At 42.6% G+C, this 18129-nt stretch overlaps 2 protein-coding genes across 3 annotated transcripts in view; one reads left to right on the top strand and one right to left on the bottom strand.

Moving 5' to 3' along the window:
• nnt (nicotinamide nucleotide transhydrogenase) overlaps positions 1 to 4649 on the bottom strand; it is a 143905-nt gene extending 139256 nt beyond the window's left edge. For both annotated transcript variants that reach the window (XM_083657694.1, XM_083657693.1), the window contains exons 1-2: positions 4601 to 4649; positions 2666 to 2861 (exon numbers count right to left, since the gene is read on the bottom strand). In XM_083657694.1, coding sequence (XP_083513820.1) covers positions 2666 to 2822 — 157 coding nt within the window. In that variant the 5' untranslated portion in view covers positions 2823 to 2861; positions 4601 to 4649. The remainder of the gene's footprint in view (positions 1 to 2665; positions 2862 to 4600) is intronic.
• Positions 4650 to 5117: 468 nt separating this feature from the next.
• LOC310795624 (kinetochore protein Nuf2-like) lies at positions 5118 to 16405 on the top strand. The gene is made up of 13 exons (XM_083657699.1): positions 5118 to 5325; positions 5729 to 5803; positions 8581 to 8657; positions 9188 to 9249; positions 9368 to 9465; positions 9810 to 9883; positions 10774 to 10867; positions 11073 to 11135; positions 11335 to 11472; positions 11744 to 11884; positions 13527 to 13702; positions 14188 to 14323; positions 15860 to 16405. Exons 1-13 carry the CDS (start codon positions 5203 to 5205, stop codon positions 15965 to 15967), a joined length of 1365 nt encoding a protein of 454 aa, XP_083513825.1. The 5' UTR covers positions 5118 to 5202; the 3' UTR covers positions 15968 to 16405.
• The last annotated feature ends 1724 nt before the right edge of the window (positions 16406 to 18129 follow it).

Here is an 18129-nt window from a genome sequence, read left to right as displayed (position 1 = left end):
ACTGACAGATAAGCTATAGGCTGTTAGCCTAGCTCCTGATGCACTGACAGATAGGCTATAGGGCTGTTCGCCTAGCTCCTGATGTACTGACAGATAGGCTATAGGGCTGTTAGCCTAGCAGCTCCTGATGTACTGACAGATAGGCTTTAGCTAATAGAAGACCATAATAATAATAATATAATAATAGGCTACCATAATGACATAACCTATGAACCTCAATATCTAGGTTATAAAAGTGTGTGAAGTCCAGTTTCCTTCATAAGAAAGTTTCCATGAGTAGGAAGGAATCTCAATCTGGTGTCCATGACTACATTCAGTTTTTATGAACAGTATCCGGAAAAAATAATTTGAACCAAGAACTATATTTACTGCACAAATTTTCCCTTGCATATAACACTAGTCTGACATAAAAACATCTACATACAGTACAGTATACTGTAGGTTAGACACACTTCTAAGTTTGGCAAGGCCAGCAAAAATCAAAAAACAAAAAGTTCATAAAAGAGTGTGACATGGAATCAGCATCAGCATGCACATGTCAAAACCAACAGGTGAAAAGTAGAATCAGGTCGATGTTAAGTGTGTGTGTGCTGTGTAGTAGTACTGCATTCATCTCCACTCATCTGTCTGCTCTGGGGGGCGGGGCTACCAGCCTGCCAGTAGACACACTCTGTCAAGAATAGATGCTACCAGCTGACCCTGGGTCAGCTAGCCGACCTGTAGGAATGTTAAGTCAACCAATGACACTGCAAGCCGGGTCACCAGCGTGCGCACGCACGCACGCACGCACGCACGCACGCACACACACACACACACACACACACACACACACACACACACACACACACACACACACACACACACACACACACACACACACACACACACACACACACACACACACACACACACACACCTGCAACCAGCTGATACTGGCTCACACACACAGTCAAACAGTCTCTCTTTCACACTCACGCCGAGGGCATGGAAAACAGGGAGTAACGCTCAGGGGCTGACCTTGGGGCTGGGAGCAAAGTAACACAGGTAACAACAATCTCCCCTAAAATAATGAAGGGTTCTGAGCTGAAGGCAACACTACGGGGTCAAACTGACTTCTATCCATCTTCTCTTTTATTTATTTATTTTTTATCATTATTTGACCTGAACACTGAACAGTGCATTTCTCTTTGTTCACCAATCATTACAATGAATGAAGAGAATGAATGAATGAATGAATGAATGAATGAATGGTTCACCTTGCTTTGACTGCTAGCATGGGTTTGGTGCCAGTGTGTGACAATGCACATGTAAAGGACAGGTCCTGGAGTTATCATGGGGCCATCACTACTGTATATTTACATAACAATGCCAGCTTTATTGTATGTACTGTAGAGACAAGGGATTACCATACATACTGTACTGTATATGTCCTGCAAGGATTAGCTGAATACCTCAGATCTATCAATGTTTATGTAGCGTGCAAGCTGACATCTGCCATGTGACTTACTAGCACACGATTGATACACGTGTATGAGAAATGCACACATGAACCCTGACATGTAGCGTGATGCAAGCCTATCTGAAATCCATATGGTGACATTAGCTGGCCGCTAACAGCGTCAGTCACAACACTGGTAGCTTCTGGTAACCATCAGCTAGTCGAGCTAGCCACACAACGTAGAACAATATGGTCGCAGGATGTAGCTGCTGTTGTTGCTAATCTCACTAGCTGCTGTGTCAGCACTGGAGATTTAGCACCACTGTCAATTCAGTTACTTCTTAAAAGCATCATAATAAAATAAATAATACATTTTGAGTGTCCAAATCTATTTTTGACATACCTGTGACGTCGCAGAGCTGTTACTAACTTTGAAGCCCTCTTGGGTCTGTATGCATGCGTTATTTTAAGATAGCTGAACTAGTCTGAGAGCAGTTATGGTTTTATGTCACAGTGGAGTATGTGTGGTCATGTGACAATACAGATCTTGTGCCCGAACTGATTAAGTATACCTGTACATTACTTCTTTATACAATTATTTTATAAGCATCAAGAAGCTCCTTTTTCTATTTACTATCAATACAGCTCTTACATCAATTATATTGTAAACCCTCGATCACACGTCACGCATCAAATGTGTTGCTCTCCACCATGCTCTCCACTGAAAGTGAAGTTACTGTGTGTTGCAATGCAAATGTGACATGCATTGTATTTATTGTTTACTACGTATGTGTGAACATTAAACAGATCCAAATGATTTATCATGTTGTTTTTACACATTATCTTTTAAGCTTTTGCATCAAAAACATTTCATTATTGAGTCAAAGTTATTAAATATATATATATATATATATATTGATAGACCTATTCAAGACTTTTGGTGAAAATTCCTGTATTTTTTCATATCGCAATATATATCGCAGAATAAAAAAATATTGCAATGTCAGTTTTTTCCAATATCGTGCAGCCCTAACTACAATCAATAACCACCACAATTGATCACTTCTATCTCAATAAGCAAGCACACGGTGTGCAGCAGCATAAATCCAGGACAGTTTAAAAGTGTGATTGTTGTAAGAAGCTTTGTGCAGACAGATCCTGCTCTTAAGAGGCAGCTAAGCTGCTTGCTGACAGAACGGAGGTGTGCTGTTGTCGGTTGTGTCTTACCTGGACTGGCGGCACATCGTCCGAGCGTTTGCTGGGTCCGGAAAAAGCGCAAGCACTGCGATTTGACGGCGCTGGCGTTCTGCAGCTTCGCACAGGAAATCCCACTGAACACTGGTGCCGAGCAGCTGGTCACCACAACACGCAGGAGGCTCGCCATGGTGCACACACACCCTCAAATAGACAGACAGCACCCCTCCTGGTTGAGAGAAGAAAGGGAGGATGAGGTGGGGGGTAATAACAAGGTGACCAATACCAGCATCTGCAGACAGACACCGTACCAGCTGAACAAAAAAAAATCATATTTGCAAAAATATACAAGGACACTGCATGAATTGCAGGCACAAGCAGACACTTATGACCAGGCACCTATGCAACAGGTCACATCCACTGACACAACACTTATTCCGCTAACCCACACATGGGCCCCGGGGCCGGACCTGGCCCCTGGACCATCTCAATCTGGCCCCCAAGGTCCTCAAAGAAAAACAAAACGACCCCCAAAGGCAGAATTATGTTAATAAATCTCGTCCGCTACAGCCATTGGATTTGCATCACTATTATATCAGGAGATTAACAAGAAATTACCAATCACAACAGGAGAGAGGAGAGAGGGTTAAAAATAGGGAGACTCCCGTTAAAACCAGGAGTGTTGGCAGGTATGATCTCCAATGTGTGGCCCTTCGCTTACTTGAGGTAAGTCAGTATGGCCCTCTGGAGAAAAAAGATGTTGCCCACCCCTGCTCTGACCTGTCTGACCCACAAAGCAATGACACAAGACCATGAGGTTCAGTTGGCACATTTTCAAAATGTCATAAAAAATACTTAACATCCCCGATAGTTAGCATAGATCAACATCCACAAATAATGGATAACCATGACTGTTAAAAAACTGAATAACTCTCTGAGGTGGCATGTGTGGGCTGTTTGGTTTGAGGGGAGATAACGGTACTGGTAGAGTCTGGATCAGGCTAGCCTAAGCCTTAATTGTGTGGGGTTCAAACTAGAACTGACTGTCAGTGTCAAATAAGCCTGCCAAGCACAAACTACTAGACAACAACACTAGACAGTTTTGTGACACGACGTTACATGATGAGGCTGTTTCCCAGTAGTAGACAATTGTCAATATCAAAAGGTCGTGTAAATGTCATTGGAGAAAACTGAAGTAGGGCACTTGCTGCCTTGCTGACCTACTGGGACAATATGATCATAATCAAAGCACATTTCATTAGTTTGGCTGAGTAAAAACGAGGATGGACTAGTGTGAGAATGAGTTGAGACGAGAGCAGAAACAAAACTAATCTGCCTCGTGGTGCTGTGTGGCCATGAAGCTACCACGTCACCAGAGCGGCTGTCCCAAAAATATGAATTATGACGCATGATGAGGCTGGTTCGCACAGAAGCGCATAGCGTGTCCGCTAACCGTGTAGTCAGGTGAAATGCTTAACAGATGCACCTTGCACACACGGCATCGATTCTGCAGCAGTTTATTTGTCCAGAATATAATATGGAACTCAATCACTTTCACACCAGCGGTTCCCATATGGCGACACTGCCCAGACACAGAGTACGTTATCATTCATCAGAGACCCAGCAATTTGACGTTAACAATAATTCGCCAAATAAAGTGCGTTTTTGGTTTGTCATCAGACCAGTCGGACCAAGCAGCACCAGCTGCGGCTACTGGCACGTTACTTGGCAGATGCACTTGTTTTTTTTTGTCTCCATTGACTGCAAAAAAGAAAAAAGAAAAAACCTAGCGGAGGAAAGCTAACACAAGCTAGCGCGCTAGCCAGCAACAAAATGACAGCATGCATGCATGCATGAAGCCGATACACTCCAAAACACTGCCTATATTATGCACAGAAATGTGAGGTTTAAATTAGTACATGGTTAAAAGTGACAAAGGGGAGCCTGGAGCCAGATAACACTACTGACCTTTGCAGACAGTCCTGATAGTGTGCTGTGCACCACACAGGCAGTGAACCTCCCAAGACCCGGAAGATATCACCGGCATGCATATTATTGGCCCGCAGAGGACATCCACATGTGATACCATAAACCTCCACTAAGCGGCGCCTTTGTACCATTATATCCAGCTCGTGGGGATGGGGTGAGGGGATGTATATGATATGAGATATGTTATTATTAACTGTTGACTATTTGACTGGTGCAATACGCTTCCGTAAAATACGCTACCGTACAGTATAATAACAGTCAGATGATGATGTGATGTTAAACAGCAAGTGAATTAACAACATTTAGGCTATGCATCAAGGATTCTGATATTTTTCACAGCTGTAGTACGCCATTATCACGGTAGAGGGCGCTAGGTATCATTCTATACAAGCTCGCTCACCACAGAAGAAGGATACATTGACCAATCAAATGGTCTGAAAGCACCCGTAAAGAGGAAGTCATTTCAAGCGATTTCAAGGCGCCAGTTTTTCTTTCTGGTTTCCGTGTGTGATTGTTGTTGCTAGACTGTAGTTGTTTAGGTCTCAGTAAAACTAGATTTCTATCGTCACGAAACCGCAGCAATGTCAGTAAACACCTTTCCACTCTATAAGGTCGACGCAATAGTCGACTTTTTTCGAAACGAAGTCCTTATTGGTCAGGAGGCCAAAGGTTTCACGAAGGGTGATCTGACCCTTACGCCAAAGGTAAGTGTGTTAACGTCAAGGTTTCTCAGCTCAGAGTAGCCGCGGTACATAGTTACATTAAATCACGATATATCAGCCAAATACCACGTTGTCACTGACGGACGTTAGTTTATCGTGTGGAGAGGTCACACCATAACAAACTGACAACTTGTTGCTTTGCTTATCGGTAAAGTTAAATACCTGTTTAACATGATTTGATGCCTTTTTACGGATCAGATAGGATCCACTCTTACGCCGTGGGGGCGAATGGGAAACGACTTTAAACAGTACTGAAGCACACAATGGATTTGGATGTATTATATTAACGGCACACACACACACACACACACACACACACACACACAGCGGTGTTTACTACGTTCCTATTTGGTCCTTCTCATTGTTTTTCTCACTTTTTTTTTAGCCAGAGGCGGTCCAAATGCTATACATGAGGGTACTGCACCTCCTGTACCGTTTCAGACCCGAGTGCCACGCCATGGTAAGTATCGTGTCACATCCAAGCATGCATAGTGGACATGATTATTTGTCGGTCTACCACCACCAGTACATCACATTTCATACACAGAGCCAATTCAAAGTGCTTTACAGAAAATAGATACTGTAAAAGAAAAGAGCACAGCAGAATAGATGATATTGCAATGTGAAAAACACACAATTCATATAAAAGAAGAAGCAACATGCTTTGCTTTAAAATATTCAAATCAAGTAAAATAGATTTTTTTTGATCCCCTAGGCCGGAAACACAGGATTGTGGGTGATAGACCCTTTTCACTGTTTTGCAGGGCAAACACTGTAACCAATACCATTTACGGTAATCATTGTTCCATTTCATTACTGTTATCTACAAAAAGAATAGACCAAATCACCGTGACGTCACCATGTAAACAAATTTACTTCCGGGTACCACTTGGGGAAGGCGGCAGGTTTAAATGTGCGTGTTGTCATATAAATGCTGTCAAACCCTCTCGTTGTTTTCGGCCGACTACTTTCAATTTAAATGGTTAAACGGTTGGTAAACATGCTTGTCCGACGTATCTAGCCTTTCTTCTGTGTTTGTTTTATGTAGTGTTAGCATGCTAATAACGTTTGTTTGTCTGTCAAACTCGCTGTTTTGTTGCAGACTCGTTAACGTTACAGACAGAGCTATTGACTCCACGTTAATTTAATTTAGCTTCAAGTCTACTCTGGTCTGGTCCAACAGGTAAATTAGCTAGTCTGGTCTCCACTAACGTTAGTGAAAGTGTTGTTATGAATGATATTAAACAACAACACAACAGGGACGAACCATTTTTGTCTTCTTTGTCTGTTTTTGTCTTCAACACGTCAGTTTGTGCCGTCCACTGCCATTATAATGTGTGGACCCAGGGGTACCCGGAAGTAAATGTAAACATCCCTGCTGATTTGGTCTATAGAAACCGCACACTCTGGCTCCGATGCAATGAATTTAATAGACGGACAACGTTTCGGCCTGGTGGCCTTTGTCAAGTCATGTACAAACAAGGTGAAGAGCACAGTCTTGTAACAGAGACACACCTAGACCACAGCTGCAGCCAATCAATTAGAATCAGGTGCAGCCAATCAATTAGGATCAGTCAGTCACTGCAAGTGAATGAGAACTTACAAGTGATCCAAGTGTAAAATGCACAATTTTCCAATGACAAAAAAGTTACAATATATAACCTTTACAGCCAAACAAACAATGAATGGTAAAAACCATCCAGAGTGAGAATTCACAAAGGAGATGGTGTTACAAAGTTACAATGGACCTCTTTCACAGCTGCCACCCTGCATCCAAAAGGCAGGAAGGAGGTGCAACCAACCCACCAACCAGGGACCCAGGATCGGAACACCTAAATGAACAAAAGACAGGAGACCCTGATTGAGGTTTTGGTGAGTTGGTGGGTTGGTTGCACCTCCTTCCTGCCTTTTGGATGCAGGTTGGCAGCTGTGAAAGAGGTCCATTGTAACTTTGTAACACCATCTCCTTTGTGAATTCTCATTCTGGATGGTTTTTACCATTCATTGTTTGTTTGGCTGTAAATGTTATATATTGTAACTTTTTTGTCATTGGAAAATTGTGCTTTTTACACTTGGATCACTTGTAAGTTCTCGTTCACTTGCAGTGACTGACTGATCCTAATTGATTGGCTGCACCTGATTCTAATTGATTGGCTGCAGCTGTGGTCTAGGTGTGTCTCTGTTACAAGACTGTGCTCTTCACCTTGTTTGTACATGACTTGACAAAGGCCACCAGGCCGAAACGTTGTCCGTCTATTAAATTCATTGCATCAGAGCCAGAGTGTGCACTTTCTATTCTTTTTATAGATTCTTGTCCGTCACCGGCACCTCGCTGAGATTTTATGGTGTGCATTCTCCATTTTTGACAATTACTGTTATCTACACCTGTGTGTGTGTGTGTGTACACCCTGTTTTTACACTCAAAATGGCTGCTGGGAAAAGGGCATTTTGAGTAGTAACTCAGTCACACTGGTGACAATGTCAACCAGTATACATTTAAGTGTGCCACGCCACCTCTCCAAAGGTAATCATGACTCAAATCATTTTTGCTCACCTCACTGGATAAAAATAGTGCTGTAGCATAACTAGTAGCCTCCCTGCCACAACGTGAATTGAGATATTGATTTTAATTGATGTGGTCTCTCTCCTCATTTGGCATATGTCCAGTAGAGCTGCCACGATTAATCGATTAGTCGATGACAGAAAATTAATCAACAACTATTTTGATAATCGTTTTGAGTACAATTTGAAGAGAAAAGGTCTTAATTCTCTGATTCCAGCTCCTTAAATGTGAATATTTTTGGTTTCTTTACTCCTGTGTGACAGTAAACTGATATTATCTTTGAGTTGTGGACAAAACAAGCCATTTGAGGGCGTCATCATGGACTTTGGGAAACACTGATTGTCATTTGCTACCATTTTCTGACATTTTATAGACCAAACTAATCGATTAATCGAGAAAATAATTGACAGATTAATTGATTATGAAAGTAATCGTTAGTGGCAGCCCTAATGTCCAGCCCATATAGAATAGATCATTTTAATTTCTATGCTATGATTTCAGGTTTCCACAGAGCTATTATCACACCAATTCCTGTTTCTTTGGCATTGTAATGTCATCGTTTCACAATCACAATGTGAATGCTGTGAGCATCAATGAAACGTGCACATTAACACCCATTTATTCTCTTTGCCTTTTGTTGTTGAGTCGTCCATTTTGTTTTTGGTTTCCAACAGCTTCCGCTACTGGAAAACATGCAGTATCCAGAGTTGCATGAGCGGTCTACTGCGATCATGAGTGTTTACCTGCGCATGTGAGTCCGGCATCCCTTCATGGATACATTTTTCAACAAATTCTGATGGAACCGGGCTTCAACATGATCCTGTGCACGATATGTCTTTTTCTATGCTATTTGTGTGGTGGTCTGCAAAGACCCTTCACAGGGTGGGAATTTGACATTTTCCCTTTTGAGATTTCCATAAATTAGAAACTCTCCCCTATATGTAAAATTTGGAATGAGTGTGATAACTCTCATATCAAAAGTTATGAGTATTTTAATCGGTTATGTGTCTAAAAGTAAAACGTGAGAACAATGGCTTTAAACGTTCCACAACGTTGTATTTGCTACAGTGGCATTGCACCCAAACCATAAAAATAAATACTTTCCCCTTTGTTTTATGAAATGAATTATTCACCATGATATACTGTGGAGATGAAAGTAACCAAATGAATTAAAATCTCAAAATACCTGTAAAATTCATTTTCATCCTTTTGCATATTTCTGCAGGCCACCACACGTTTATACAGTCCTATTGAAGTTCATTTGTGTATGATCTTTTTCAGGAAGCAGTTTCTCCCCATGTGCTACGTGTATGACTTCATGCTCAATGACCTTCTGGCTCCAAGTAAGTCAATGAGTTTTGATGAGTTTTGCTCAAATTAGTAAACACGTTTTATTGGTTAAGCCACGTTCAACATTTGGCAACCAGTGCTAGAAATAATTGTCTTGCTGTTCCTTTGCAGAAGTGAAGAAAACTCTCTTTGTTCTGAGTGGAATCATGAACTTCCTTCACTTCAAGATGCAACGGATGGAGATGATATCGGAGCAGCAGGCCAAACTTGTACGTTATTTCAGCTCGCGTAGGCATATCCGAAAATACAGCCGCCATCTTGCTTTCATGATATGTACGGTAATAGAATTAGCTGAAACATCAGTCTATTTTTCAATTCTATTTACATTTTCTAATATGTTACATTGAATGCTACTGTATAGTGACTGACCACCTTCAGGTCATGGTCAGGTTTTCACCATCACCTCTAAGCATGTGTCTGTCTGCTGTTATTATGCATACAGTATGTTTGTTCATCAGATGAGACTGAATGGTTCTTCGAAATAAAACAATTTGTGGATCTGTGTGTATTTGGACTTGCTCAGACCGTAACAGTTAACTCTTTCTTTTGTCAGAGGGCCAGTACGGACATGGTGCAAACATACACCAAAGGCGTAAAAGAAGCAGAGAAGACGATCGAGATGCTGACGTAAGTGTTGCACTACAGATGTGAGATGATATTGTTGTAAATTAGTTCTCAGTCATGAGGCATTTCAATCCTAGCAGAAAGAAAAACCACAAACATGATTGTCACAGTTACCAACAATATCCCGAATGATCTACGTTATCCATCCATCTTCATCCGCTTATCCGGAGTCGGGTCGGGGTGTTATAGCAGCAGTTCCAGGAGGGGACCCCAAACACCTCTTTCCCCGGCCACATAAACCATCTCTGACTGGGGGATCCCGAGGCGTTCCCAGGCCAGCGCGGAGATATCTCTCCACCTTGTCCTCAGTCTGCCCCCTGGTGGTCTCCTCCCAGCTGCACCTGCCTTGAAACCCTCCCTGGGGGGCTGTTCTTTCGGTCATGACCCATCCTTCATGACCATAGGTGATTGGGATGAAGATCGACCGGTAGATCGAGAGCTTTGCCTTCTGGCTCAGCTCTCTCTTCATCACAACAGTGCAGTAAAACGAAGGCAGGCAGTACCGCTCTGATTCTCCAGTCCATCTCACGCCGGCCCGTCTCTCATGATCTACTTCAGGGCTTCTCAAATGTGACCTCTGGTCCTGTCACTGACACCTAAATAGACATACTAGGCTTAGGCTACACACCCCGATTTGTTAAGAGATTGCTGTTGACTTAGTATTATGTTGAACTACACACGGAACATGCGGAGATAATTTGGCAATAATCAATTCATTCTTATACATTCTGTAATTTGTATAATTTCTCGTGAATTAAACTAGAGTCAAATGAATCGGTCTACGGCGTCTTGACATCGTAGCGGTCCTACGTTGTGATTTAAGCAGATTTTGACATCAAAGTTGTCAACTTGAACGTTAAGTTGTGTACCGACTTTTCTCGCTCTGTGTTCAGGACCATCCCGCCGGAGCAGCAGGCTGAGGCCAACGAGCTGGCAGCTGCTCTCTCTGAGCTCCAGACCGCCACCACACAGAAACACCAGGAAGTGGTAGGAACTGTGATAGAAATGCCACACGATCATCATCACACCACCACCCTGTCCTTGTGTTGTGCTACACGATCATCACCACACCACCCTGTCCTTCTGTTGTGCTCTTCACCACACCACCCTGTCCTTGTGTTGTGCTCTTCACCACACCACCCTGTCCTTCTGTTGTGCTCTGTCAGGCTAAAACAAACATATTTCCTTCCAGAATGGGTTAAACGACACCATTGCGAGCAGGAAAACCTTGGTCGCAGAGAGGGCACAGAAACTGGTATGTGGTGATGCAGTATTTAACTGCCTTTTTCCGTCTAATTACATGCATGTGTGTGTTTGTGTGTGGTTTCTAAGAAATGATGTTCCATAGTTTCTGGGAGATCAATTTAAAATACATGATATGACACCGTACACAGATGGCAGTCTAATCGGTAGAAGACCTTTTCAACACTGTTGGGTTTGAATGTGTGCACCAGGCCCGGCTGAAGGTGGACATGAGCACCCTGAATGAAGACCTTGGCAAGCTGACGTCTCAGATCGTGGAGTCCCCAGAGGAGCTGAAGAACCAGATGGAGAAGATGAGGGAGAAAGCGAAGGACATCAAGATCTCCATCGTGAGTAGAAAAGGAAACGCAACGACAGTTTGGTGTTTTTTGTAGAGGCCGTCGTCGTCTAAACGTGGCCTCAGAGGCTTTTCCACAAATAAAAGTGAATGGGGAAATACACACAGCATACTTGTCATTTTTTTGAGGTTTTTTGGCACAAGAATGGTCAACTTTGAAGATATTTAATATCAGCAGCTACAATCCAAAAATCGTATTGACTTTCAAATCCCCATGTCTGTTGAAGCCTGTTTTGGAAGCTGGTTGTGTTTTGTGCTACCAGGTGGAGAGGGACCAGCGCATGGTGGAGCTGCAGAACATTGTGCAGGGCATGGCCCACAGCGAGGCCGACCTCCAGCTGTTGAACAAGCTGCTCCAGGACCTGCAGGGCGACATGAGCACCAGCAAGGAGCGACAGGAGGAGGTACCAGCAGCCTGCTACTGTTCTGTGTCCAGAACAGAAAAATACATACATCATATTTCAAGTGCAGTAATCAACATCCTGCTACTGTTCTGGTGTTAATTTTGTCAGCATTTTTTTTTAATTTAAGAGACACATAGAGCTATTAAATCATCTGTGGTTTTTTACGGGTCTCTCCTGACTCCCCAACTCCAGAGCTAAAGTCAATGTAGGCTTCACCACTAATGAGGCGAAGTTTGTCTTTTTTATTTGTAAAACTATTATCACACAATCGACTTACGACTTGTACTATTTCATGCAGAGTTTGATCTGGTGGCGAGGTTGCCGTCTCATATGGCTCTTGGCTCCCCTCCTCCCGTGTAAATGTTCCACCGACACAAGTTCCAGCCCGAAACTATTTTCCAAGCGCAACTGCCGCTAAGCTCCGCCCAAGATGAGTGTGATTGGTTAAACCAAACGGCACTTTTTTTCCCCCTCGCAATTCCAGAATGGAAACCAGCAGTGTCAGACTTCTCTCCCGGAAGCGAGACTACTTCACATGTAGCTTCAGCTAATCGCTCCCTGCGTGAGCTCCTGTTGCCAAATCTCACCAGAATGTGCTGCTGAGACTGAGACAGGTCTTGAAACAAATAAAAATGAAATTTTAGTGTCAATGTTCCGAAGATATGTGGCTTCGGAAAATGGGCCAATATTTACTTGGATGACTATGAAAGAAAAGAATCTGTCATAATCTGAGATCACCTTCACTCCTCCCATTGCCTTCAATAGACTCATACCTGCCAAAAGTCGGGTGTGTCCATGGAAAAACATGGGCAAAACCCACGTGACACAAATACAGGAAGTGAGTTGAACTTGAAGCAGCGTTTCCCCTACTTTTTTTTTTTTTTTTTTCTGCTTCCCCCAAAATTTCAATAAATCTTTATGGCATATTATTACAATAAAACAATAGACCTTATTCGCTAACCCTGGACGGCACCATATTGTTGACATACCGTCCTGCGCGCACACAGCGCTGTAGCTGACAACTAGTAACAGCCTTATTGTCGTTTCTGTTCCATTACAAAATAGCGATGGTAATGACGGCAACAAAAAACCCACAGTTGTTGTTTGTATGCTGCCGTTAATGCCTGTAATAAATAAACAAAAAAACGAGGTGACCAGACTTTGCTGTGAGGAGCTGTCAGAAAGTTTAACCTGTCTCTCCTAACTATCCACACTTCTCCTGTGCTGCTGACGTATCCTCCGTCTCGCTCCCTTCACGTCTGTGGACGGTAGAGATAGAAACAAACCACTGGGACTTTATTGCTGTCATTACTACAGCCGTGTGTAACGCAGGTCACCCAGCGAACACAATTGGAACGATACAGGTAACGCTAACGGTGGCTAGCTTCCTATAAACACTGCTCCACATAGGCTGTCACTTGAGAGCTGCAGCACTATGTCGACAATATGGCGGCGGTGGGCATGCCAGTACGTGAGTGACAATAGAAAAAAAAACAATTGTTTTTGTTTTTTGTGTGTCTGAGTTTGTTTTGCTTTTGTTCTGATTTTTTTTTTTTTTTTTTTTTTTTTTAATGAGAGCATCTGAGAAGCCTCGTTTGTTCATTGTGCCTTCTTGGGCTTGTGTGCTCCTGTGTGTGCGTAGGTCCGTGAGCTGGCAGCTCAGTACGAGAAGCTGCAGAAGGAGCTGAAGAACCTGTGCGTGGATGAAAACCAGTTAAAGCGGGCTCTGGCCATGAAGCAGGACAAGCAGTCCAAGATGCAGATCCGCAGGCAGAAGAAGAAGGAGATGACCGAGCATCACGTTCAGGATCTGCTGGGGTTAGAACGCACCATGTCGGATTTTTTTGCAGATAGCCGGAATGCCGTTATTTCCCTAATTTCTGAGAACATCAATATATATATATATATATATATTGATGTTCTATATGTATATGTGGGGAGGGGCTGTAGGGATAGGAAGGTGGTTGTGTGTTCAGAGTTTGGATTTGAGGAGTGGCTAGGAGGATGTGGGTGGTGGGAGCGAGCGGGCGTGCTGCCATAAAGCTGAATGGCCGCACAAATGCGCCGTGCGATTTAAAGTTTTGCGCATGTTGCATAAAAATCAGGTTAGTGCAGCTTTAACAAACCAGGAAGGAGCAACATTTATTGCTCTGACATTGTTGGGGGGGGGGGGGGGGGGTCCAGGTATTTTGCATCAAGGCCACAATGGGAACTTCCTTTCAGTGTGTCGCACATGTATTGAACTGGCTCTGGTGAAACCAGCCCTCATGGACCCACCTTGACTTGACTCAACTGTGCTCCAGGCATTGTGACCAGGTCAGTCACAAGCGTGACGAGAGGGCCAACCAGATCCAGGAGATCTCCAGGGAGAGCCAGCAGCTGAGGGCCCAGATACAGAACCTCAGGGACGTGTGCAGCAAAGAGACGGCGAAGGCACAGGTACCAACGAGCACCGTGCACCAGCATGTCGGCCACACAGGGTTCCCCCGTTCCTTCAGATCATTGAACGTTTGTGAACTGGGGGGGGGGGGGGGTTGAATCAAGGCCTTGAAAGTTTTTTAAAAATAGACATGGGTCATTGAAAGTGCCTGAATTTATATATTTTGAGCAAGAATACAAATTTGAGTTATTTTTATTTATTTATATATATATATATATATATATATATATGTGTATATACATATATTTGTGTATATACTGTACACTTATACATATATATATATATATATATATATATATATATATATTTGACTTAACGTTCGTAAATAGGTTTAACATAGCACTGCACATTCTTCCTCCGATAGATGCGCAGTCGCCAGCCGCTTCTTTTCACCTGACAGCGAGGAGTTTCACAGGCATAATCAGAAGTGTTCTTTGTTTTGTGTTCACAATAGTGATGTCGGTTAGATTTCGTTAGGCCAGAGCTATCTATGGAATATTAAATCATCCATCTTTGCTCACTAGATCTGCCTTTCTTACCAGGTGTGCATAAACTATTACAGGTTAAGAACTTATTTTTTTTTTTAAATACAAAAATGTGAATTTATTATTGCTTATCGGACAGGAGAAGCAGATATTTAACCTGTTATCATATCTGCTGATAAAGTCCACCCACAGCCTATCAACCCCCCCCAAGTCTATGAAGTGTTCACACATTCAAGCCTCTCTGCAATAGTTGTCTGTGAGCTTCTGTGAAGCTGCTAGTTCTCATTATAAAAGTTCTCAGTGGTGTAACAGTAATGAACCTTGATCCTTTTTTTTTTTTTTTTTTTTTTCCCCGATTTTTTTTTTCTTCTCTTATCCCCCGTTAGTGCTCACTTGATTTCTCAATCCTGGTTGCTACTCCATCCTCTGCCGATCTTGGGAGAGCAGAGACTGGCTCCATGCTTCCTCCGAGACATGGGCAGTCAGTCAGCCGCCTTTTTTTCACCTGACAGAGGAAGCTTCACCGGTAGGACATAGCACGTGGGAGGTTCACGCTATTCCAACCAGTTCCCCTCCCTCTGACCAGGCGCCCTTAACGACCAGAGGAGGAACCACATTAGCAACCAGGATATTGCATGTTTTTGTGAAGGGGGTTCCTATATGAAGGAAACCCCCGGGAGGCACGGGGAGAACATGCAAACGCCCTTTTGACGACCCTACCCGGGCGGTGGGCACTCGAGGACATGCGGACGGGCACTCATTCCTTCAGAGTTCACATCGTCCCGGGTGGGAATCGAACTCAAGACCTTCGAGCTGTGAGGCGATAGTGCTTACCACTGCACCACTGCACCACCGTACCTCCATGAACCTTGATCTGTGCCTCAAACTACACTATGTTGGCTCCTTGAATTTGAGAGAATGGGCCTGGAAATTCTTTGAAAAAGGCTTGAATTTTATATTTTAAGAGTGTGGGAAGCCTGCACACAGCACAGATGTGTTATTGTTTCACCCGGTGGTCAGAGACTAACTTTATCTTTTTACTGTGTCCAGGCTCTGTACGACAACGTGTCCACTGCCCTGGATGAGCTCCACCGCAGGATCCACACTCACCTGCTCGACCTGAAGAAAGGAATGGGCAAGATGTCGGCCAACATTTAGATTGCATTTGTTTTTGTTTATTACTTTTTTTTTTTTTTTAACTAGTAAAATTGTTAACACTCCGCTGATTTTCAACCAGCTTTGTATCATGACAAAATCAGTCGTATAGTATTATCCGAAGACTCAACAGTTTTGCAGGAATTCATTTAGTTTGATAGTTATTGAGAGTTGATTGGAGTTTTAAGTTGTGGACCTGTGATGTCATTTGTGCATGAATGACATCAGTGGTCCACAACTCAAATCAGCTCTCGATAACTGTCAAACTAAATGAATGACTGCAAAACAGTTTACAGCTCTGATATACCGTACTACTGATTTTGTAATGATACAAAGCTGGTTGAATCGGTGGAGTGTTCTTTTAAACATGTTATACAATTATTAAACTGTTCCTTTTAAACATGTTATACAATTATTAAACTGTTCCTTTTAAACATGTTATACTATACATTTTTGTTGAATTGTTGTGGGATTTAAAATATAAAGGTAAATAAACTTTCTACCTGCCTTTAACTTGTCACTGTGGGACGTGGAACCTTCAGCAGGCCGAAAAGGGACCGGGGGCGTGACCTAACCCAGCCTCCGACCTGACCCTTAACCAATCATCACTCCTCAAAGGTTACTCCATGGTTCTAGACTTGTTACGGTCTGGTGGGTTGTCAAGCCCTGGACTAATGATGCCTTCTATGGACCTTCAGTTACCAACTAAAGGATTGCACTTGGCCCATATCAATGTGTGTAGTCTTCCTAACAAAGTGCGTGAGTTTTTACTCTGTTGAACAATAACAATGTCCATATCTTGGCTTGTTACGGTCTGAAACCCACTTGGATGCATCCATAGACAATGGTCAAATACATATAGATGGATACAGTTCAATAAGGAGAGACATTTGTATTTGTTTTTTTTATTTATTTAGCACATGTTAAAATAATCGGCATACAAAGACACCATCAAATGCAATTTAAATAAAAGAAAACATGCAAGGAGATTCCAAAAAGCCCTCAAGGGGCTTGACAAAGCGGCATCCCCCAAAATATCTTAAAGGCACAAAAAAGCATAGCTTAAAAAACAAATCAGAACGCGCACACACACACACACAAGGACATCAGAGTACAGAGATTAGAACAAACAAAATAAGTAAAAAATGTTAACAAAAAAAGACAGAAATGCAAGTGGCAATTAATGTTGGGCTATTTATATAGCAATATATTTTTTGTATATTTTTTAAATGACTGAGGAGAGAGCCATACCCGAAACGATAAACAAAGCCATAATAAACCCGCCCCTCACTTCCCTAACCAAAGAAAAGGGGATAAATAAAATACAATAATCTTACCTACCTCCTACAACAAAACAGGAAATAAAGTATAAAGAAAAGGGGTTTCTCCCTCCTACAGGACTGGTACATGAGATAAAGATTTGTATACAAATGGAGATAAAGATTTGTATACAAATGGTAACAGAAGGGCTACAATGTTACCCATAATTTAACAACACAAAGTGTTTTAACACTAAGCAGTACTAAGTTCCCCATCACAGGATCTCACACAGAGACAAACAGTCCCAGTTGATGGTGATCATCAGCGCTGTCTTTGGGAATTGTGAAGGGCAGACAGAAGGGCTCAGGTGGGATATATCTGCTGCAGCAGCCAATCAGCAGCCAGCTCTCCTGACAGCCGAGGCAGCTCATCACCACACTCAAGACTGTCACACACACACACACACACACACGGAGGAAAAGAATACAGTTAACCACAGTCACATGACCCAGGTCATAACAATGCAATAAAAATATTAAAATGTAAAGTGACTGTTACAGTACATTACAGAATCTGTACACATAAGCACTTTTCTTGTCTTACCCTACAAGCAATTTCACTTCAGTTAGACTGATGCTGCTGTTCCTGTAACACTGAAATGGGTTTTTGTGTCACTTATTCTGGGATTGTAATATTGTTGCAACATTTTTGGGATGATTTGACCGTCTACCAGGTCATGTGACTTCGGTCCCCACCTCTGATTGGATGTCAGCATTTATTTGACATAGATTTTGGTTTGGTTCCTCTTGAATTAAAAAAACAATGAAAAGTTGAACACACAAAATCAACTGACTCGAAGGTCCGATTTCAATTTGCTATATGCACTCTTGGCTTTTTATTAACAG

This window comes from Poromitra crassiceps (assembly GCF_964638095.1).
Source record: "Poromitra crassiceps genome assembly, chromosome: 21".
NCBI classification, from domain to species: Eukaryota; Metazoa; Chordata; class Actinopteri; order Beryciformes; family Melamphaidae; genus Poromitra; species Poromitra crassiceps.
The sequence above is the reverse complement of the archived record's forward strand: the minus strand, read 5'-3'. Positions and strand labels throughout refer to the sequence as shown.

Bases quoted from the DNA above. Each gene is read 5' to 3' on its own strand.
- LOC310795624 (XM_083657699.1), top strand. From the start codon at position 5,203: ATGTCAGTAAACACCTTTCCACTCTATAAGGTCGACGCAATAGTCGAC. The intron at 10,868-11,072 runs GTAGGAACTGTG...ATTTCCTTCCAG, and splicing joins CACAGAAACACCAGGAAGTG to AATGGGTTAAACGACACCAT. The intron at 11,136-11,334 runs GTATGTGGTGAT...TGTGTGCACCAG, and splicing joins CAGAGAGGGCACAGAAACTG to GCCCGGCTGAAGGTGGACAT.